Source organism: Aethalodelphis obliquidens, unplaced genomic scaffold, assembly GCF_003676395.1.
Source record: "Aethalodelphis obliquidens isolate GAN/ISIS:26980383/991018 unplaced genomic scaffold, ASM367639v1 scaffold8, whole genome shotgun sequence".
Classification (NCBI taxonomy): Eukaryota; Metazoa; Chordata; class Mammalia; order Artiodactyla; family Delphinidae; genus Aethalodelphis; species Aethalodelphis obliquidens.
In genome coordinates, this window is record NW_020837952.1 from 3,421,097 (window position 1) to 3,444,318 (window position 23,222).

General features: G+C 46.6%; 1 protein-coding gene and 2 pseudogenes across 1 annotated transcript in view; all 3 read left to right on the plus strand.

Moving 5' to 3' along the window:
- Positions 1 to 196: 196 nt before the first annotated feature.
- On the plus strand, positions 197 to 2,925 carry LOC113621245 (rabankyrin-5 pseudogene; annotated as a pseudogene).
- An 8,159-nt stretch (positions 2,926 to 11,084) lies between these two features.
- Positions 11,085 to 13,619, plus strand: LOC113620463 (40S ribosomal protein S12 pseudogene; annotated as a pseudogene).
- A 1,969-nt stretch (positions 13,620 to 15,588) lies between these two features.
- Positions 15,589 to 23,222, plus strand: part of SLC4A8 (solute carrier family 4 member 8) — a 79,705-nt gene continuing 72,071 nt past the window's right edge. The window contains exon 1 of the mRNA XM_027106316.1: positions 15,589 to 15,813. Within this exon, the coding sequence (XP_026962117.1) occupies positions 15,769 to 15,813 (45 nt within the window). The 5' untranslated portion in view covers positions 15,589 to 15,768. The remainder of the gene's footprint in view (positions 15,814 to 23,222) is intronic.

Genomic DNA, 23,222 nt, shown 5'->3' on the forward strand with positions numbered 1-23,222 from the left:
GCCTGCCTCAGTGATCTCTGCCTCAGAGGCAAGGGAAGGGGCTTCACTCAGGGTGAAACCAGACTCGGGGGCAAACTCTAGGAATCCGCCTGCTTCGCCACTCTTGCTGTTTGCTGTAAGAGTAGACGCAGATCTGATGTCAGGAGCTGCGTGGAGGAGACTGATGACTACTTACGACCCGAACTGCCTACTGAGCATGAACTTGTCAGTCTGTGAGGCTGACTCCTGACCAAATGCAGGAGAGCCTGGGGAGCTTGACTATGTATGGGGACAGACGGAGACTGGGACAGGACCGGTCAAGTGCAAAGGACCTTCTTTCTTCTTTGTCTAGCATGTTTTCAGGGAACCACCTTTGATTCTCAGTCCATGGAGTTCAGATGAGGCCCACCTCACTCCCCAGTATCAAGGGTGGACCTACAGACGGAGGAGGGCCCTGCCTTGACCAAAGGAACCTGCATCCTCGCCCAGCTCAGCGGACAGCAGCGTCTACCTGCGGACACCACTGCACGTGACGATTGCCTGTAATCATCCAGATGTGGTGTCTGTCATCCTGGAACAAAAAGCTAATGCTCTTCATGCCACCAACAACCTGCAAATTATTCCAGCCTTCAGCCTCAAGGATTCCCGAGACCACACCGTGCTGGGCCTGGCATTAGGGACTGGCACGCACACAACCGCAGCCCAGCTGCTGGGCTCCGGGGCTTGCATCCACGACACCATGTCAGACGGGCAGACCTTGCTGCACACGGCCATGCAGCGGCAGGACGGCAAGAGCGTGCTCTTTCTCCTGGAGCACCAGGCGGACATAAACGTCAGGACTCAGGCTGGGGAGACGGCTCTTCAGCTGGACGTCAGAAATCAGCTTCCCCTTGTCGTGGCTGCCACACGCACGCGAGGAGCTGGCACGTCTGGGCCAGATGAGCAGGGGAACGCCCCACCGTGGCTCGCACTGGCTCATAATCTGGGGGACATCACATCCACTCTGGTCAGGCGTGGTTGTGATGCCACGTGCTGGGGCCCAGGACCTAGTGGGTGCCTTCGGACACTGCTGCACAGAGCCGTTGATGAAAACAAACGAGTCCATCGTCTGCTTTCTTATTCGCAGTGGCTGCGATGTGAATAGTCCCAGACAGCGTGGTGCTGATGGAGAAGGAGAGGAAGAGGCCAGAGATGGGCAGACCCCCTTGCATTTGGCAGCCTCCTGGGGGCTGGGAGAGACGATACAGTGTCTTCTGGAGTTTGGTGCCACTGTAAATGCACAGGATGCAGAAGGAAGAGCGCCTGTCCACGTGGCCATGAGCAACCAACGTGGCGTCGTCATTCAGCTGCTGATTTCCCACCCTGGCATCCGCCTGCACGTCCGACACAGGCAGGGCCTGACCCCCTTTGCCTGTGCCAAGACCTACAAGAACAACAAGGTGGCCAAGCCCATCCTGAAACGAGAGTCCGGGGCTGCTGAGCAGGTGGATAGCAAGGGCCGGAATTTTCTTCACGTGGCAGTTCAGAAAGTGTGCTGTTCCCGATCAGTGTCTAGGCTAACGTGAATTCTGAAGTCCGGGATGCTGCCAAGTTGACCCCTTTGCACCTTGCTGTCCAAGCAGGCTCAGAAATTAATATAAATATGTATATTTATGTATATCATACGTATGTGCAAAGATCCTCTGGCCACCGTGATTAGTTTAGGGTTTAGCACATTACCCAAGCCAGGCTACTCAGAGCCTTTCCTGAGATATTTCCTGGAACTAGCAAAAAAGATGACCCCCTCCCCCCAGCCCCACACCTCTGATCCCCTACCCCACGTGACCACTGATGGAATACTTAGCTGGGAAGGTGACGTAAGTTCAGAGCAGCTAATGGCCATCTTTGCTATTACATGAGGAAGGAGAGTCAGCCTGAGCATGAAGACAACACTGAGAAAGCAAAGAATAAAGGTAAAGCACGAGAGGACCCTAACGTTATATTTTGTACTCCTGGATCCTGCTATATCTGAAGGCGTTTATTCCTAGATTTCTCCCTTCTTCCGCTTTCTCTTTTTCTCCTTTTCTTTTCCATTTTTTCCTTTCCTTTACTGTCTCGCCCTCCCTCCCTCCCTCTGTTCCTGTTCCCCCTCTCTTCCTTCCTTTCTTCTTTCTTGTTTTGGTTGAAATTTGTTTGAGTGTGTTTTTGTTACTTGCAACCCAAAGAATCTGACCAGTAAACAATATGATGCACTGGACTAACTTACTGCTCTGGGAGAGAGGTGAAAGGGCTCTCTGTGTTCATTTAAAACCAGGCCTGGCAGAGAGACAGCAGAGGGAAACTCCTAATAAAAACTTAGGAAAGGACACTTCTGGCTCTCCAAGGATCAGAGAGAGTTGAGTGGTAACTCGTAATGTGGCAGGGTATGGGGACACTTACAGATTGGGAGGGATGGACCACCCATCCTTTTAGGCTTTAACCTGTGAGATATACTCGAACAAGACATTTCCCAGGTAGGACTTGGAGATAGCTGGGAGACCAGGGAACTGGAGGGCTTCTGCTTGGGAGACGTCCCCAAGTCTAGAGAGGCAAGAGGCTGTTGCAGGGTCTGGCCTATCCCTAAGCCCCTCAGGACATGGGGTGCCTCAGACCCTGTTAGTGCTGGGTGAGCAGAGAGTTCACCATTTCTCCACTTCACTACTACATTAGGTTCAGGCCTGTTGACGTTCTGTGGCCAACCATGTCCCCCATGTTTGCTTTGGAGAGATTGTACCGAGTTCCCTAGTGAGGTCTTCCCTGTTGCATATAAAGAGTGCCTCTGTAACCTTCCTTTGTGCAAATCTTTGGCCATTTTCCTAGGGTTACCTGCTAGAAGTGGAACTTGCTGGGTCAAAGGCTATGAACATTATTAAGGTTTTTTTTTTTTTTTTTTTTTTTTTTTGTGCTGTACGCGGGCCTCTCACTGCTGTGGCCTCTCCCGTTGTGGAGCCCAGGCTCCGGACGCGCAGGCTCAGCGGCCATGGCTCACGGGCCCAGCCGCTCCGCGGCATGTGGGATCTTCCCGGACCGGGGCACGGACCCGCGTCCCCTGCATCGGCAGGCGGACTCTCAACCACTGCGCCACCAGGGAAGCCCTATTAAGGTTTTTGATTCTTATTCCAGGAGGCACTATTATCCATTACGAGAAAAGAGATGTAAAAAGTCCCCACCCTTGTTGGCTAGGAGAGGGCTGATGGCTAGATAACTAGAGTAAGAGGTGACCTGTTTTTCAGAAAAACAGAGCCATATCACAATGTCTATAATAAATGGAATTGAGGCCATAAAATGTGGTGTGGGTGCAGCAGATCACATAGCATTAAACAAATTGGACTGCCTGGTTCCCTGAAGATACATGGGTCAGAAAGCACCAGAAAGACCTAATGGGGTTATCAGGGTGCTTCCTTGAATATAGGAAGTGTCGGGACAGTAACAACTGAAGTTGCATTTACTGAAGGTGACTTTTGTGTAAACAGGGTTAGGACCGGAGGAGGGCAAAGAACTAGCATTTCTCTCTCAGGGAGCTCTTTGTTGAATGAGAGAGATCACCAGCTACAAATCAAATTATCCCAGGAGGGAAAGTCTGTCCTGGCGTAAGCAAGAGCATCCTAACATTCTATCCACAGTTGGAATGGTTAATGCACGTGGAAGCTCCGTGGAAGCCGTAGAGCATCGCTGGCGTGGGGTGCAGTGGTAGGCGCTAGGGGATCAGAGATGAAAACACAGTCCCTATCTGTGAGGAGATATCAGTCTACTGCACAAACCTTCTAGAATGAGATAAGACCCGTACTGCAGGAGGTCCAGGATGGCACAAAGGAGGGAATGATTAACTTCCCTGCTGGAGGAAGAGGCGAGGTGACCTGGTTTGCGAAGAATGAGTAGAAGTTTGCCAGGTGGGCAAGTGGGGGAGACACAAATAGAGGGAGGGGCATACGTGTGACCTGGGTGGCCCCCAGAATTTGGAGTGCAAATAACATGCCCCAGCTTGTCCCCAGGATTTAGTGCTCTAGGTCCCTTGGCCTGCCAGAGCAGATCCAGAAGCTTAGCCTGGGGCCCTCTGAGGCTCCATTTTCTCCCCAGCATCCCTGTGGTCTCTAGTGTTGAGTAGCGGCAGAGCTAGAGGGGTGCAGGGTAGGCGGGCTTGTTGCAGAAGGGGGCCAAAGTTAACGAGGAGCCAGCCCCAGCCAGCTCGTCCTCAGGGCAAAGTTGGAGGCATGTGAAAGGACGAGGGTGCTGCAGCTATGTCTTGCCCTGAGAGGTCATTGCACTCCTGGCTGGACCGGTCAGAATTCCCTGTTTAAAACTCTTTTGGCTTTTCCACTAGGCCACTTCCAGCGGGTAAGCAGCCTCCTGCCCTAGGGGTGTGGAGTGCATAGATTCTAATTGTAGACGTCTGTATCTGTTTCTTGTGACTGCTATGACAAAGTACCACAAACTGGGTGGCTTAAAACAGAAATTTATCGTCTTACAATTCTGGAGAAATCTGCAGGGTCATGCTCCCTCTAAAACCTGTAGGGGGACCCTTCCTTGACTCCTCCTAGCTTCTGGTGGTTTGCCATCCATCTTTGTCATTCCCTGGACCGGCGACACATCACTCCAATCCTCCATCTTCACATGGTGTTCTCCCTGTGTCTCTCCGTGTCTTCACATGGCTGTCACTTTATAAGGACACCAGTCATATTGGATTCGGGACCTCTGCTACTCCAGTGTAACCTCATCTTAATTAATTCAACCTGCAGTGATCACCTATTTCCAAATAAAGTCCCATTCTGAGGTCCTGGGAGTTAGGACTTCAACACATCTTTTTGTTGCTGTTGGTTGGGTGGAGGCATAATTTAACCCATAGCAGCGTCTCTCAGACACACGGCAGAGCTTGCAGGTGGTAAGGAAAGTCTGGCAGCTCCCAGGGCTCTGAAGTGCAGCTCAGGGGTGACAGCCCGGGAACACAGTGTTTACGTTTTTTTGCTTGCAGACCCAAGGCTGCCTGCAGTTGTGGCTACAGGAAGGTGTGGGCTCCAGGGAGCTGGGGCTCTGCCACACCGCAATGATGCTGGGTCTGGAGGAGGTTGTAGAGTTGAGTCCCTGTCAAGGGAGCCATTTGGGGGCTTTTTCACAGCCATTCTTCAGGGAAAGAGGCCCCCAGTGTAATACTCACTCCAGAGCGTTTTCCTTCCAGAACAGGTAAGGCGTGAAAAGGGATCTAACTGGAGACCCAGGTTTGTTTGTTTTTTTCCCAGAGTTTTCCTAGATATTTTTGTTTGCCCATTAAAAAACTATACCTTGTTGGTAATTTTATTGTGATGTCCTGTAATTTATAGATGAATAAGAAGAGGATTAACAGCTTTAATAAAATCGAGTTTTTCCTACCAGATGCAGCGTGTGCCTTTCAATTTACTCAAGACTTCTTTTGTGCCACTCAGTAATAGTTTTCATATTCTTGCATGTTACTTTTCTGCTTGATCTCTTCATCTCTTCGCTATGACTGTAATGGGAATCTTTTCTCTCATGCTATTACCTCATCAGTTGTGCTCTGTGTTATAGGGAAGCTATTGAGTTTTGCATAATAATCTTGCACCCAGCCACTTTTCTGATGCCTCTTGTTTGCAATAGTTTTCAGTTGATTCCCTTAGGTTTTCCAGGTTTACAATGATATAATTTAGTCTATTCCTTCCTGATCATTTATCTATTTTATTTTTTTCTGTCGTCGAGGTCTGTTGGCTAATTCCCGCCCTATCCATTAATACTGGTGACTGTGGTCATCTTTAACTAGTTTCTGACTTTACTGGGAATACTTCTATTGTTTCCCTGTTAAGAATGGTGCTGGCTTTGATTGTTCCAGTCAGAGTCACCCACAAATGCATCTGCGCTTGGATTTATTAATCTTTTTTTCTTTTTTAAAATAAATTTATTTATTTATTTATTTAAGTTTGGCTGTGTTGGGTCTTCGTTGCTGCGCAGGCTTTTCTCTAGCTGTGGTGAGTGGGGGCTACTCTTCGTTGCGGTGCACAGGCTTCTCATTGCAGTGGCTTCTCTTTGTTGCAGAGCACGGGCTCTAGGTGCGCGGGCTTCAGTAGTTGTGGCTCGTGGGCTCTAGAGCACAGGCTCAGTAGTTGTGGCACACGGGCATAGTTGCTCCGTGGCATGTGGGATCTTCCCGGACCGGGGCTTGAACCCATGTCCCCTGCATCGGCAGGCGGATTCTTAACCACTGTGCCACCAGGGAAGTCCTATTCATCTTTTTTAATGGAGGGTATTTCTTTGAAACTTTCTTGTCTTTCCTTCCCCCATCCATGGTTTGGATTTTCTATGTCTTCTAACAATCTTTCTTTTTATAGAGCATTTGCCATTTAATTGAGTTTTTCCGTTACTTACACAGAATTGAGTACATATTCTTTGCATCAGTGAGGTTATTTATATCATCTCTTATTTTTCACACTTATGCTTTTTCACTTACCTGCCCCTCCTCACACTATGATTTGGTTAACTGATAGTTTATCTTTTTTTTTTTCTCTAAAGAATTAGTTTTGAATATACATTTTCCCAGATTTATTGAGATATATTATTATATTGACGTATAACATTGTGTAAGTTTAAGGTATACAACATGATGATTTGATATATATGTATATTGTGAAATGATTACCACAATAAGGTAATCCATTACATCACACAGCTTTCAAGTATATAGTGCAATATTTTTAACTATAGTCATCAGCTCTACATTAGATCCCCAGAACTTATTCATTTTATGACTGGAAGTTTCCTTCTTTTTTATGACTACGTAATATTCTTCTGTGTGTACACATCACTTTTTTTTTTTAACTGAAGTATAGTTGATTTATAATGTTTCAGGGGTACAGCAAAGTGATTCAGTACTATATATATACATTTTTATATATATGTATATATATATTTTTTTCAGATTCTTTTTCATGATAAGTTATTATATGATATTGAATACAGTTCCTTGTGGAATACAGTTCCTTGTGCTATACAGTAGGTCCTTGTTTATTTTTTTATATACAGTAGTGTATATCTGTCAATCCCAAACTCCCAGTTTATCCCTTCCCCCTTTTTCCCCTTTGGTAACCATAAATTTGTTTTCTATGTCTGTGAGTCTATTTCTGTTTTGTAAATAAGTTCACTTGTATCATTTTTTAGATTCCACAGATAAGTGATATATGATATTTGTTTTTCTCTGTCTGACTTACTTCACTTAGTATGATAATCTCTAGGTCCATCCGTGTTGCTGCAAATGGCATTATTTCATTCTTTTTTATTGCTGAGTAATATTCCACTGTATTTATATTCCACATTTTCTTTATGCATTCATCTGTTGATGGACATTTAGGTTGCTTCCATGTCTTGGCTGTTGTAAATAGTGCACTATGAACACTGGGTGCATGCATCTTTTCGAATTAGAGTTTTCATCTTTTCTGGATATATGTCCAGGAGTGGGATTACTGGATCATATGGTAACTTTATTTTTATTTTAAGGAAACTCCACACTGTTTTCCATAGTGGCTGCACCAATTTATTGTACATTCGCACCAACAGTGTAGGAAGTTTCCCTTTTCTCCACACCCTTGCCAGCATTTATTATTTGTAGACTTTTAGATGATGGCCATTCTGACCCCTGTGAGGTGATACCTTATTGTAGTTTTGATTTGCATTTCTCCAGTAATTAGAGATATTGAGCATTTTTACATGCCTGTTGGCCTGTCTCCTTTGGAGAAATGTCTATTTAAGTCTTCTGCCCAATTTTTGGTTGGGTTGTTTGGGTTTTTTTGATATTGAGATATATGAGCTGTTTGTATATTTTGGAAATTAATTCCTTGTTGGTCGCATTTTTTGCAAGTATTTTCTCCCATTCCGTAGGTTGTCTTTTCGTTTTGTTTATGGTTTCCATTGTTGTGCAAAAGCTTTTAAGTTTAATTAGGTCCCATTTGTTTATTTTTGCTTTTATTTCCATTACTCTAGGAGGTGGATCAAAAAAATATAGCTGCGGTTTATGTCAAAGAGTGTTCTGCCTATGTTTTCCTCTAGGAGTTTTATAGTTTCCAGTCTCACATTTCGGTCTTTCATCCATTTTGAGTTTATTTTTGTATATGGTGTTGGAATATAGGACTTTTATGTCCCTTCCAACAATTCTCAGAGAACAGGGACAAGAAGTTCTGGAGAGATGCCAACAGATATCTAGATTATAATCAAATTGTTGGGACTTTCCTGGCAGTCCAGTGGTTAAGAATCCACCTTCCAATGCAGGGGACGCAGGTTTGATCCCTGGTCAGGGCACTAAGATCCCACATGCTGTGGGGTGACAGCCCGTGCGACGCAACTCCTGAGCACTCGAGCCACAACTACAGAGCCCGTGTGCCACAACTACAGAGCCCATGTGCCACAACTACAGAACCCATGTGCTCTGGAGCCTGAGCACCGCAACTACTGAGCCTGCTTGCCACAACTAGAGAGAAGCCTGCACGCTGCAACGAAAAGCCCGCATGCCGCAGCGAAAAGATCCTGCATGCCACAACAAAGATTCCACATGCCACAACTAAGACCCGATGCAGCCAAAAATAAAATAAATAAATAAATATTAAAAAGAAAACAAAACAAAAAACAAATTGTAATGGCCCTTGTTCATTTTGCCTACCCCAAACAAAGCTGAGTGTTTCTATATCTGCTTCAAGGCTGGATTTTTTTCCTCTGCTATTCATTGACTGACCATCTCATAGTCCTCGTTGTTTGTGGTAAATCTAGCAAATACTCTTTCTTTCTTATATTGTATAAGAAAGGACCAGAGAAACTCTACCTTCTTTAAAAAGGAGGCTGGCCTTTTCAATTTGGCAAAAGATTAGAGGTAGAAAAAGGTAAAACCATGAGATACATTCAAATTCTATGTCTAGCCCCTTTTGCCCCAGCCCAAATGCTCAATAGGTCTCTCTTCTTTTTTATTAACTGCAAAATAAAAGGCCTCAAGGGGTGTTTCAATGCGAGTAGAAGTAGCTCGGGTTGAATTTATATCTATGTCAGATAATATGTTTCTAGAGATAAGAGGCAGTAATAGTTATTTTCAGAACTTCATGAGAGTTTGTTCAGTAAACTAATGAATGGGTATCACTGACAAGCTTTCCAAAGTGGAAATTATATGAAGCTGTAATCTGATGGGAAAGGGTAACAGAGGGGAAGCCCTTGGTTTCTGCTCTGGGGAGTTCATGTCAATTCTAAAGGAGATTCACAATTCACTGTTCAACTGAAGGCAATTCAACTTTATGCAGGAAACGGCTGAATGGAATTATATGTCTAGGAATCCGCACAATGAAGTGGAAAGCCTGAGTAGTTCTTGACCCAGCTCTGCTACTAACTGGCTTGGGCAAGTCCCTATTTTAGGCACATTTCAGCTTTCTAGTCTGTGGAGTGTTCTGTGTACAATTACAGACCCGTTGGAGAGAAATGAGATAAGGTGATAAAAACACTGAGCATATAGAATTATACAGATGTGCGGTATTGAATTTGCAGCCACCTTAAGGATATACTAGGCCTACTGGCTACAAGTGAAATAAGAACTTCCCTGCTTAGCATAACAAGCTCAAGAGGTCTTATCCCCAAGAAGATAAGATATGGAATGAAACCACTGTAAACAGGCTTGATTTCTAAGCAGGGCGAGGTTTGGTTAGAAATGGATAAGATAAATGTATTTAATGAATACAAATGTGTTCAAATCTGATATCAAGGACTTGGCAAGTGGTCCTTGGTTAACACCTGTTTCTCCTAAATTCCTGAATGACTTCCTTCCTATGTGGATCTGGAAATCCCAAAGTTTTTTTCTTCAAGGCCTGCTTTTCTGTTTTGTTCTGATCCCTCTATAAGTCCTTTCCTTCTGCCTCTGTCCAAATATCTCAATTGTGATTCCAGAGAAAGCAGAACGTAGGTTTCTGCCAGTTTACGTGGGTTCCGTCTACCAGAACCTTACTTTAGTCTGGAACAAGGTGTAAATAAGTACAGTATAGGAAATTTCTTTTATTCTTTCTTCTTTTTTTCTTTTTTTTTGGGCTGTGTGACTTTCAGGATCTTAGTTACCCGACCAGGGATTGAACCTGGACCCATGGCTATGAAAGCACCCCACACTGGACCGCCAGGGAAGTCCCCAGTATAGGCAGTTTCTAGGATGATGATGACAAATGGAGGGAGAGTGATTTTCCCAGGCAAGAGTCAGTTTTTGTGGCGCTTCATTGTTCTTCCCTATGATGTGTGGTGTCCCAGGATGGCAGCGTGCTGTGAACAAAGAAGATCGTACTCCGTAGTCTCTTTAGATATGCTGTGACTTGGTAAGAGCTGAAGGCATATCATGCACCTGCATACCTTTTCAGCTTGACAAAGAATAGTGTCTCTCTCCCCCGCCCCACTCCCTTCACAGGAAATGCTCCCAGACAAACGCACAGCAAGCCCTAATTAAGTCTTTCCTCGGATCCTGACGTCTTTTCCTCCAACATTTCCTTGGGTGTAGATGTATAAGTAAGAGGAAGCAGGAGAAAGCAAATCAGGTATAAGATGCAGTTGGGAATTGGGAGCTCCCTAACGGTAAGAAAAGACTAGAACCTCTGCCCTGGCGGCTCTTTTTTTTTTTTTTTTTTTTTTTGTTACGCGGATCTCTCACTGCCGTGGCCTCTCCCGTTGCAGAGCACAGGTTCCGGACGCGCAGGCTCAGCGGCCACGGCTCACGGGCCCAGCCGCTCCGCGGCATCTTCCCGAACCAGGGCACGAACCCGTGTGTCCTGCATCGGCAGGCGGACTCTCAACCACCGCGCCACCAGAGAAGCCCTGGCGGCTCTTTTGACAGTTTAAACAGGGCAAGAAATATGGTAAGTTGATGGAGAAATTAAGATGCTTTAGATGGAAAAGTTGGTTGCAATGATGTGAGAACACTTTTCTCAGACCTTCTGAGTTTCTTGTGTTTGCGCCTTTTTTGTCTCTGAATAAGAGAATTTCAATGTTTCCCAGCCAATGTTTAAAAATAATGTAGGCGCTCTTTCCCTGCTTCGCGCGGAGGGGGAAGCTCGGGTGCGTTCAAGATTCGGCTCCACCTGTAACCCACCGCCGTGGCCGAAGAAGGCATTGCTGCTGGAGGTGTAATGGATGTTAACGCTGCTTTGCGAGAGGTGCTGAAGACCGCCCTCATCCACGGTGGCCTAGCCCGTGGAATTCGCGAGGCAGCCAAAGCCTTAGACAAGCGCCCAGCCCATCTTTATGTACTTGCATCCAACTGTGATGAGCCTGTGTATGTCAAGTTCGTGGAGGCCCTTTGTGCTGAGCACCAGATCAACCTGGTTAAGGTTGATGACAGCAAGAAACTAGGGGAATGGGTTGGCCTCTGTAAAACTGACAGAGAGGGAGAACCCTGTAAAGTGGTCGGTTGCAGTTGTGTGGTGGTTAAGGACTACGGCAGAGTCTCAGGCCAAGGATGTCATCGAGGAGTACTTCAAATGCAAGAAATGATCCAATAAAAAAACTGGGCTCTTGTTCCTCATAAATTAAAAAAATAATAATAATATAGGTAAGGTGCCTAGTGGAAAATTTGGGGCTTTTTTTACTTACCTGAAAAGAGAGTCCCACAGACTTTACCATGTCCCCGGGGGTTCAAGACCTAACCTCTCCCCACCAAAGTCTAAGAACACTGGTATTAGAGAAGGAAGGATGCAGAGACAAAGTTGGAAGGATAGCCACATTTGGAAGCCACGAAGAGAGGGTGGGAGGCTACAAAAGTTAGGGAAGGACAAAAGCCCAGGCAGCCCCGTGGGAGGCAGTAGGTGGTTAAGCGTGTGCACTCTGCAATCAGATACATCTGAGCTGAGAGCTCAGCGTCTCCATTTATTAACTGTGCTTGCTGCGTGAACTGGGGCAACTTACATCTCTAAGCCTCAGTCTTCAGTGTTCTCATCTGTAAAATGGGATGATAGAACCTACCTCATAGAGTTGCTGCAAGCCTCCTTGCTTCCCTGTGGTGTGTGTGTGTGTTTGTGTGTGTGTGTGTGTGTGTGTGTGTGTGTGTGTGTGTGGTCTCTGTCTTTACCCATATTTTGCATTTTCCTGTCCATTTTATGACTCCTTCTAGGCCAAGAATGCTGTTTTTTCTGCTTTCTTTAGAAGAATAATCAGTGTGAGGTGGTGTCCTTGGCTGAAAATCCTCCTTCTAGCTCCTCCCACGCCTCTTTGCTGGCCAGGCTGAGAGCAGCGTATCTGCACTTTTCCAAGCAGTGTAGGGAGCAGTAGTGGCTGGAAGCCTAGAACCTGGACCCTGGAGCCAAGCGAGCTAGACTTCTTTGGGAAGGAGAGACCAAAACAGCCCTGGGAAGGGAGAGCCTATGTGCAGCGCTCCAGAGAGCAGCTGCCTCAGGGCAGCCTAGTTCCTTTTGTAATTTGCGCAATAGACCAGAAGATGGGGCTCTTGACCCTGAGTCAAGGGCCAGAGGCTCAGACTTTTTCTACATTTGAACTGGAGGAAAATCAGATCCACTAGAGCTCCCAGGAATCCTCTACCTCCTCATTCTCCCTGCCCTGACCACTCATGCCCACTCTCATGAGAGTACCACGGGAGCTGGCTTTCTAGGGAGTGGGGAATGGAGGACACATCTTCCCTTTGGTTGCCATCCTTGGCCCCTCCTGAATTACCACGTTACCAGAGTCCGTATAAATGACCCCCTGCCTCACGTTTCCCCCTCTAACCCATTTGCCCCCAGTGGCAGATTTCAGCAATGGTACCATTTATATAGGACAGCGTTGCATTGTGGCCAAGAACTCTAGAATCAGACAGATTCATCCTTGACTCATCTCATCAGATGAGACTCTCCTCACCTCCTCAGAGAAGCCCCCCTGACCACCCCATCTAACGTAGCTCTCCCCACCCCCATGCCCATTACTCTATCACATAACTTTGCAATTTACTTCACAGCAGCTCTTATAACCTGTAATTGTCTTGTCTTTTTACTTGTTTGCTGTCTCCCCACTAGACTGTAAGGCTCAGGAGGTCAAGACCCTGTTTGTTTTATTGCTGTTTCCCTAACACTCAATGCTGAATACACAGATTCTCAGTAAATATGTTCTGAATTAATAAATGATCAAATCCCAGCTTCATGACTGCTTAACCTTGAGAAAGCTGCTAAACTTCTCAGCCTCAGTTTTCTTACCAGTGAAATGGAGAAATAATGGAGAGTTAGGAATATTAAATGACACAGTGCATTTAAACCCTGGGCCTGGTGCATGGAAGTGTTCTTTAAAATTTTCAGCAGTGTCCTACTTTCTATCACATGAGAGAAAAAAAAGTCTGAACTAATTAGCTGGCTCTCTATAATTTGGTCATAGTTTTTCTTTACCACAATTTTTACTTCCTACTGCTCTTCTCTATAACTTTCTGCTTTGGTCCAAGTTGTGGCTATCCTGAATGGGTCATGTGCATTCCTATTGTTAAATCTTTGCCCAAGAATTGAGATGCTTGCTCTCCTTACCTTGGCTCGACTGTTTTCAGATTTAGCCCAAACCCATGTCCTCTGTGTCATGTTCCTAAAGTGTCCCAAGTCATAAAGATCATTTTCTCTTCTGAATTTTTATAAACTTTGTTGTTTATATTACTCATATGGCTCTTGTTTTATGTTCTATTATCTTGTCATCATATTAACATATATACTATTTCCATGATTAGACTGTAAGCCCTTTGGAGATATGCATTTTATTTTATTTTTTAATTAATTTTTATTTATTTATTTTTGGCTCCGTTGGGTCTTCGCTGATGCGCGTGGGCTTTCTCTAGCTGCGACGAGCAGGGGCCACTCTTTGCTGCGGCGTGCAGGCCTCTCATTGTGGTGGCCTCTCTTGCTTCGGAGCACGGGCTCTAGGCGTGTGGGCTTCAATAGTTGTGGCACTTGGGCTCAGTAATTGTGGCTCGTGGGCTCCAGAGCACAGGCTCAGTAGTTGTGGCTCACGGGCCTAGTTGCTCTGCGGCATGTGGGATCCTCCCAGATCAGGGCTCAAACCCGTGTCCCCTGCATTGGCAGGCAGACTACCAACCACTGTGTCACCAGGGAACTCCCTGTATTTTATTTTAGATTTCTCTGCATCTTCAGTGCCATTTGGGCTTGTCCTTAGTAGGTGTTCAATTTGTTTTTGGTTAGACTGAATTAAAAGCACATATATTCACTTATGTATTTAGAAATTATGTATATATATTTATACAACTTGTATAACTTACATATTTATAGCTATGTTCTATGTGCCCAGCATTCTTTTGAGGCTCTGTGAAGTATACAGAAGGGCATAGGAAAAATAATTTTGCCTTCAAAAACTTACAATATTATAGTAAGCTAAAGTCAACATTTAATGAAAGTACTTAACCACAGCATGGTAACTGCTATAAGAAAGTTATGGGGTGCTATGAAGATTCAGAGGAGGGAGTGATAACATCTCTTAGGGGTGTTGGGGAGAGTTGAGGTTTCTTGGAAGAGGTAGCCTTTGAGACTAACTTTGAAGGATGATTAAGATTTAGATGGGCAAAAATGGGGGTGAATTCCAGATTCAAGGGACAGGATTAGTGAAGTGATGAATTAGGGAAGAGACTGTGGCAATGAACACTAAGAAACAGGACCAAGGCCTTAAACCAGAGACCAGGAACATGGTTCTGCCTCAGGGACACTGAAGCACAAACTTGTTTCAGATTTTCGGGCCAACACAAGGAGTGGTATGCAGGGGTTGAAACTTTAACATGCACCAACCATACTATTTTCCCCAGATGTAGCTTCTTTGGAGGCTGATTTGCAACTGTTCTTTTTCCTTTAATAATGTGGACTCACCTACAGTCTGATAGTGGACATAAAGCAAAAACCCCTTTTTCCTCCTCTTGGGGACAGAGAATTGGCTGGATCATGGCCAGCCTCTCTTTTCTTTTAAACCCAAATCAAACTGAATGTGTTACTCATGGGTTTCTAACCTTGCCTTAGATCAGTAGTTCTTCTGTTGTTAAATAATTTGCCTTAGATCATTTCTCGGAAAAGCTGGAAGCATTTCTGTGGCATTATTTCAACAATCATCCTTAGCTCAACTCTGTGCTTGTACTGCCAACCTGAGACCCAGGGAGAAGACCTAAACTGCAGTGAGTCCATGGAGGGGATCGGATCACTGCCTGCCTGCTTCTCGTTAATACTCTTTAAGCTGACCGCTAGCTCGAGGATTAACAAGTAATTTTAGAAGGCCCTTCCCCCTCACCCTCAGTTCCTTCCTTGTGCAACCCCAAGGGATGGTTCCCCAGAATTTAAAAATCAACACCCAAAGAACAAAATCACGATAGACAAAACCGACACTTTCTCAGTTTTCAAGGGTCAGATGCATCTACAAATAGAACCACGAAATTTTCAATCTCTAGCAAGCAGTCGGAAGGACCTTCAAACCCAGAGGCCCCTGAAAGGAGGGAGGCGGTTTCCATGGCAACCGGGCCCCGGAGCGGTTGGCTCTCCCGGCTCCCTCCTCCTCCTCCTGGTAGTCCAGGGTACCGCCGGACAGCGGCCTCCGGTGCTCCGCGCCCTGATTGGCCGCACAGGCCGCGCGTTGATTGGCTGCGGCGAGGCCTCGCGGGCCGGCGGCTATGGAGGAGGCGGCCGCGGTTGATGGTTGACTGCTGGCTCCAGGGTAGGGGTCGCCGCTCGGGCGATCTCCTCAAACCTGACCAGAGTGCTTGGACTGCTGACGTTCGGCCTGGAGCCCGCGGGCGAGACCTAGTTGGGCTCCGCCATGCGGGCCGGGAGTAACGAGCCGGACGGCGTCCTCAGCTATCAGGTAGGGCCCCGCCTCCCGCCCCTCCCCGGGGCTCAGCCTCCTCATCCTCTGCCCACCCTCCTTTCTCTGCCCCCGAGTCGGGGCTCCGCAGGCCACTCCCTGAGGGCGAGGGGAGGCCAGCTCGGGACACCAGGGGGCGCTCGGGGCGGTCGGGGATCGGGCCCGGGCTGCGAATGGGTGACCTTGGGCCAAAAGGGGGAGCCGCATCCTTTGCGTGGCCGGCTGAGGAGCCCTGACGGCCCGCGGCTGGTGACCTCTGTTCTCCTCGGATCCTCCTTGCTGGGAAAGAGGCTGGCTTCTGGCCTTGCCGTGTCCTGCTGGAACGTGGGAGAAAGGGTAGCCAGGGACCTTGCTCTGGTGAGGCATGTCTCCTCTTTGTGTTTTTCTTTCAGGGGGTTTCTGGTTCCTCACTGGCTCAGAGGAAGAGCTGGAAAAGACTTGAGGCTGAGACCAAACCCTAACCCTTGTCAGTGTGGTCAACTTTATGACTCCCTCCATCCCGTTGCACAGCCAGCTGTCAAGTTCTGGATAGGGAAGTGGAAACGGGCTGGGGAAGTATTAAGGGGTCAGGAACAGGTGTTTATTTAAAGGAATGAGGAAACTAGGTGTAAGTAGCTGATAACCCAACTGTTGGGGTGGCTAATGTAAGGTAAAGCATTGGACTAGGGGTCAGAGACTGTAGGTTCAAATCCTACATCTGCCTCTCACAGGCTTTGTGACCTTGAGTAAGTCACTTGCCTCTTTGAACCACAGTTTCTGCATCTAGCAAAATGGGAATGATATTATCGGCTTTGCTTACCTCACAGGGTGATTTTGTGGACGAAATGAGGTGCTGTTTGTGAAAGAGCTCTGTAAAATGATGTTTATTGTGTGGCAACCAGTATAGGAGTGGGAGCTCATTGAATTCTCACTCCCCCCTTTCCTGTGCCCATCACGTGACGATGTGGTTACTGCTCTGGAAAGAGGTGTTGAAGGGAGGTCAAGTCTGAAGTGGAGGGCTGTGAAGAGAATGATGGACCTTCTCAGAAGGATGACAGGTCTTGAAACAAGGGTCATGTTGACGTCAGGATGGTTTCTGTAAAGAGGCAGAGAAAACTTGAGTTTGTAGCAAAATGGGTATCACTGACTCACTCCTCTTCTTCCTGGTAATAGTTTACTACTAGATGATCCCATTGAGTGTGTCTGTGTGTGTTTGTGTGTGTGTGAATAACCATTTTAATCAGTCACACAAATAAATGTATTATTTATAAACTGTGATGCATGCTTAGAAAGGAAGATATGCAGTGCTGTGAGTGTATATCACAATGGTTCCAGCTTTGGTCTCAGATCACAGATTTTGCTAAGGAAGAAAATTTGGGCAAAGATCTAAAGAATAAGTGTCAACTGAGGGAAGAGGGAGATCAAAGGGCTTTGGAGACAAAGAACAGCAGAGGAGGCACATCTGGTTAGAAGACCTGAAAGAAGGCCATTGTGGATGGAGCCATAGGGAGCAATGAGGGGAATGGTGTGAGATGTACTCTGGGGTCATAACATAGAGAGAGAGAAAGAGAGAGGAGCCAGAGAGAGAATGAGAGCTAATGAGATCATGATTACATTCTCCTCCTGAAAGATTTCTCTGGCTGCAGCAGGGAGAACAGGCTGGAACGAATGTGAGGAGACAGTGTCCTTAACATGCAGAATGTGTTCCAGTTGTATTGTCAAGATCATAATAACCCCCAGGCTTCTGTTAGTGCTCTGTGAAAATGGTAATTCCTGAGTGCTTCTGGGATAGGACAGAAAATAATTATCTCTTTTATATCTAGTTCATGAAACTTTTGTGGGCAGTGGGGTGATGAGAGAGCAAAGAATAGAGTGGAAACAGCAGGACCTCGTAAAGGCTGAGTCAGGTGATGGGCAAATGGGTACTTGAGATATAGGGTGGAAAAGAAACAAGAGTAGAAGGAGGAAAGGAAATGGGGGTGACTTGGGGGAGACACAGTCAATCGATTGAAAATTACCAACTAAGCCTCCTGTGTGCCAACTGAGCTGTGTGGAAGGGAGCGGGCGTTGCAAAGTGAGCAGACTGTGTAACTTGGTGTAAACTGAGATTCCAGGCATCACATCTAAATAACCTAAATCTAGGCTGTTTTCTCTGGTTTGGACTACTGTGCTGGCTCCTAACAGTTTCCTTCTGCTCTTCCTTCTACAGTCCACTTGCCCCATGGCAGCCAGGGAGAGTTTTTTTTTTTTTGGCTGCGTCGGGTCTTCGTTGCTGCGTGCAGGCTTTCTCTACTTGCGGCGAGCGGGGGCTACTCTTTGTTGCAGTGCGTGGGCTTCTCATTGAGGTGGCTTCTCTTGTTGTGGAGCATGGGCTCTAGGTGCACGGGCTTCCGTAGTTGCAGCACGTGGGCTCAGTAGTTGTGGCATGCAAGCTATAGAGCACGCAGGCTTCAGTAGTTGTGGCTCATGGGCTCTAGAGCTCAGGCTCATTAGTTGTGGCACAAGGGCTTAGTTGCTTTACGGCATGTGGGATCTTCTCAGACCAGGGGTTGAACCCGTGTCCCCTGCATTGGCAGGCGGATTCTTAACCATTGTGCCACCAGGGAAGTCCCAGAGAGGGCTTTTTTAAAAAAAAAAATTAACTAATTAATTAATTAATTTTTGGTTGCGTTGGGTCGTCATTGCTGCCTGCGGGCTTTCTCTAGTTGCGGTGAGCAGGGACTGCTCTTCCTTGCAGTGCGCGGGCTTCTCGCTGGGGTGGCTTCTCTTGTTGTGGAGCACGGGCTCTAGGTGCGTGGGCTCAGTAGTTGTGGTTCGCGGGCTCTAGAGCACAGGCTCAATGGTTGTGACACATGGGCTTAGTTGCTCTGCAGCATGTGGGATCTTCCCGGACCAGGGGTCGGACCCATGTCCTCTGCACTGCCAGGTAGATTCTTAACCACTGCGCCACCAGGGAAGTCCCCCAGAGAGAGCTTTTAAAAACACAAATCAGATGTTATATCCTATCTGGAAACCCTTCAGTGGCTTCCCAGTGCACTTTAGAATAAAATCCAAACTCCCTATTGTGGCCTACCAAGCTTCATTGTGACCAGGGCCTTGCCTACCCTCCCTGACGACCTCTCCTCCACTCTCTCACCACGCACCCCTGCACTGGCTATCTTTCCGTTCCTTTAATATGACCAGCTCCTTCAGGCCTCAACAGCGTTGTTCTTGTCATTCCTGTGGACATTCATCTACCTGGGCCTTCTTGTGACTCAACTCAGATGCCCCCTCCTCAGGGTGGCTTTCCTTGGCCTCGACTTACAGTTAATCTCGTTCATATGATTCTGCTTTCTTTTCTTAATAGTATATATAACTTATCTGGAGTGTTCTTGTTTTGATTTCTTGATTACTATCTTTTCAAATAGAAGCTTCATGAGGGCAGGGACCGGGTTGAAAATCTTGTCATCTGCACAGTGGCTGGTTGCTGAGTGAATGAACGACTCTTTTGTATCCAAAGTCAATGTACTTCTCTTTAAGGCGCTCCTGGTCTTGTCAGTATCAGCCCAGAGCCTCAGACGGCCATTGCTCTATTACACGGAAGCTCTCCTTTCCCTGCTGCTGTGCCTTCGCTCAGGTATTCTAGCTGGAAAACTTTTCGCCGCTTCTCCACCTAGAATATTCCATTGGAATCTTTAACGTCTGGCTCCACGTCATCATCAGAATTTATCACTCACTCTTTTTTGCTCACAACCACCACCACGTGCTATAACTTCTTCCATCCCTTACTTGTGGAATCTACATGTTCATCTCTGCTGCTAACCTGCCAGCTCCCTTTCATGTTGTTGGTTGTGTAACTTGTATTGAGTGCTTGCCACATGCCAGGTACGCTGCCAAGTGCTTTCCATGCATTGTCTCCTTGAATTCTCTCAATAACCCTGAAACTTACATGCCCTTATTATGCTTATTTTCCAAATGAGGAAACCAAGATGTAGAGTGGTTAAGTAACTTCTAAGAAGTGGCAGAGCTGGCCGTCTCTAAAGAAGTGTCCTTCATCACTCTACATTACCGTGGCTTGTGTCTCTGACACCTGGACCGGTGACTGATTAAAAATGAGCACTTAAACGTGTTTGGGAAGATACGTGTGGCAAGGTGTACAAAGGATGTATTAGAGTGGGAAGAGCTGGAATGAAGGAGGCCAGCTAGGTGGCTATTGGTGGAGTTTAGGATGAGTTAATGAAGGCCTGCATTATTGAATTTTTTTTTTTTTTTTTTTTTTTTTTTTTTTTTTTTACGGTACGCGGGCCTCTCACTGTCGTGGCCTCTCCCGTTGCGGAGCACAGGCTCCGGACGCGCAGGCTCAGCGGCCATGGCTCACGGGCCCAGCCGCTCCGCATGTGGGATCTTCCTGGATCGGGGCACGAACCCGTGTCCCCTGCATCGGCAGGCTGACTCTCAACCACTGCGCCACCAGGGAAGCCCTGCGTTATTGAATTTTGATGAGATCTCCGGAGGTGGTTATTGCAATTTTAGGAGTCGGTGAGCTCTTAAAAGGGATAGTAAGAGTGGGAGGAGATCAGAAAGCTTGAGGGAGAGCTCCTAGTTTGGACTGGAACTAGGGACAACTTGTAGCTTCAAAATTCTCCCGATCAGCACTTTCAGAACTGAGCAGAAAGAATTTTTGGAAGAGAAGGCTGGAGAGGTTGAAACCAGAAGCACTTGAGCCAAGTGGTGCTGGGAAGCGCAGGGAGGTTCAGAGAGGGTGCAAGTGGTGGAGAGGGGAGCAAGTGAATTTGGGCAATTACCAAGGCTTTTATGTGAATCAGGCCGGCTTAGAACGGGAAATTTTGAAGAAATCTTCAGAATAACAAATCCTGGTGAATGGCTGATAACTGGGAAGCTTGGCAGATGGGAAGAGAGTCACACTTTATGTTTTAAAGTAGACCTGAAAAGCTCTCGGAGGCTAGTGCTCAGCGGCCCTGGCACGTGTTTGTGCTCAATAAATATTTGCTGAGCGAATGAATGGCTCTGTAGAGAGCGGATAACTTTTCTGAGGGTCATGGTCAGTTCATGGGAAGCAGTCAGTATGTATTTGCTGAATGTTACTGAACAAAAGTATCAACCAGAGCAGCTTCTCCTGTTACTGCCTTGCAATGTACAATCCATCCGCCTCCAGCCCCTCCCCACGCACTAGGTGTTCCTTTCCTGTGTGGGAATTGGGGAACGTGTGAGCATTCTCTTTATCTGGCGTCACCAGTTCTACTGGGGAGCTTCAGTAGGAGAGGTGTGGACTTTCCTGCCAAGCAGAGAATTGAGGCAGGCTGGGGGGACAATTCAGTTTGCAAATTTACTTCCTTCTGAACTTGTAGATAATTGTCTTAGCTGACGGTTTGCCTTGGCAGGGTAGACAGGGCTCTTAGTTAAGCCTGCCACAGTGATAATCAGGACACAGAAAAGCAATGTGTTCTAAATCTGCTGCTAGGTAACAGCAGCAAATCTGAGATAATGGAGAGGTTGGTTGTGTCCTGTAAGGTAGTAACAAGTTTACTCTGGTTTTGCTAGTTAGAAAGCCATTAATGTATGTATTAGTGTCTATTGCTGCCCTAACAAATGACCACAGGTTTACTGGCTTAAAGCAACACAAATTGATTAGCTTACAGTTCTGTAGTTCAGACGTTCAGCACAAGTCTCACTGCGCTAAAATCAACGTGTTGAACGGGGCTGTTTCTTTCTGGAGCTTCTAGGGGACAATCTGTTTCCTTAATTTCTTCAGTTTCGTGAGGCTGCCTGCATTCCTTGGCTTGCAGTTCCCTTCCTCCACAGTCAAAACCAGCAACACAGCATCTCTCAGACCCTGCTTTTTTTTGTCATCAAACCTCTTTCTCCAGCTGCACTCTTCTGCCTCCCTCTTCCACTTTCAGGGATCCTCGTGACTACGTTGATCCCACTGGATAATCCAGATAATGTCCTTATTTTAAGGTCCACTGATTAGCAACCCTGTTTCCGTCTGCAACCTTAATTCCCCATTGCCGTGTAAGGTAACGTATTCATAGGTTCCAGGGATTACGATGTTCAAGTCCTTTGGGGGCCGTTATTCTGCCAACCACGATGTGCTAGCTAGTAAGTTGTATGGAACAGGAGTGACTCCAAGTAGGGTTCAATAAAAAAGTCACTGAGAAACCAGAGCCACTTTGGAATTTTAGGCCCCTAGCAGACTGCTGAAGTGTCAGAATAGGAAGCTCATGGATGTTCAGGAGCTCACGGCCACTGAGAGGGGGTCTAGAACAGCTGCATACATCCTCATGGAACCCCTTTTTCTTGCTATAGGTTGGCAGCGTTCATTGAGGAAGTCAAATTGAGGGTGTTAGAGAGTTGGGGATCTTTGGGTCAGATTCAGTGATGGGCTCTACAGGGGGTCAGAACTCATGGGCTTTCTGGATGAAGAGGGAGTTGGAAGTGAATAAGGAGATGGAGAAGTATTGGAATTCTGGGCAGTAAAGGCAGTGTGAAGTACAAGGATTTAAGAAGGTAATAATATGACGATCTTGAGCTGTTTTCACTGTGGACATTGATCCATGATTAGGTGACCAGAGCTCTCTAAAATGACCAGGTTCTTTGCTTTTGGCAATGTTAGTGTATGATGTTAATGCATTGTAGTATATAATGTTAATACAGAGAGACTTGAGTTGACGTTCCTCCTGTCTCACTTAACTCTTGTGAGATCTTACTTAGCCTTGATTTAGGACTGTTGTGCGGATTAAGTGAGGTGAGATGTGTAAAGCACAATGCTAGGTATACAGTAAGTGCTCAGTAAATATTTGTTCCCAGTACTAATTGTGGTGACTTAGTTTGTTGAGTAGAAACCCTGGAAGTCACTTCTGTATTTGTTGATTTAAAATGATTGTGTATCAGAACTCAATAAGTACTTGTTGTTGTTGGATGGGTGGGGTAGGAGGGTGTTACCTGAAACCATTGGATAAAAGATGAAAGGGTGGGACTTCCCTCGTGGCGCAGTGGTTAAGAACCCGCCTGCCAGTGCAGGGGACACGGTTCGAGCCCTGGTCCGGGAAGATCCCACATGCTGCAGAGCAACTAAGCCCATGTGCCACAACTACTGAAGCCCGCACACCTAGAGCCCGTGCTCCGCAACAAGAGAAGCCACTGCAATGAGAAGCCCGTGCACCTCAATGGAGAGTAGCCCCCGCTCACCGCAACTAGACAAAGCCCGCGCGCAGTAACGAAGACCCAACGCAGCCAAAAAATAATTAATTAATTAATTAAAGAAAAAAGATGAAAGGGGCTCTGGAGGTGAAAGAGTCGAGACTGATTGCAGGAAGGGAGGCTGAGCTGAGTCTGGCAGTACTACCACCCTGCAGGTTCAGAGTGGAGCCGCAGCGAGGGGTCAGGGAGAGGGCTCAAGGTGGGCTCCACTGCCTGCTGCTTCTCCCTCG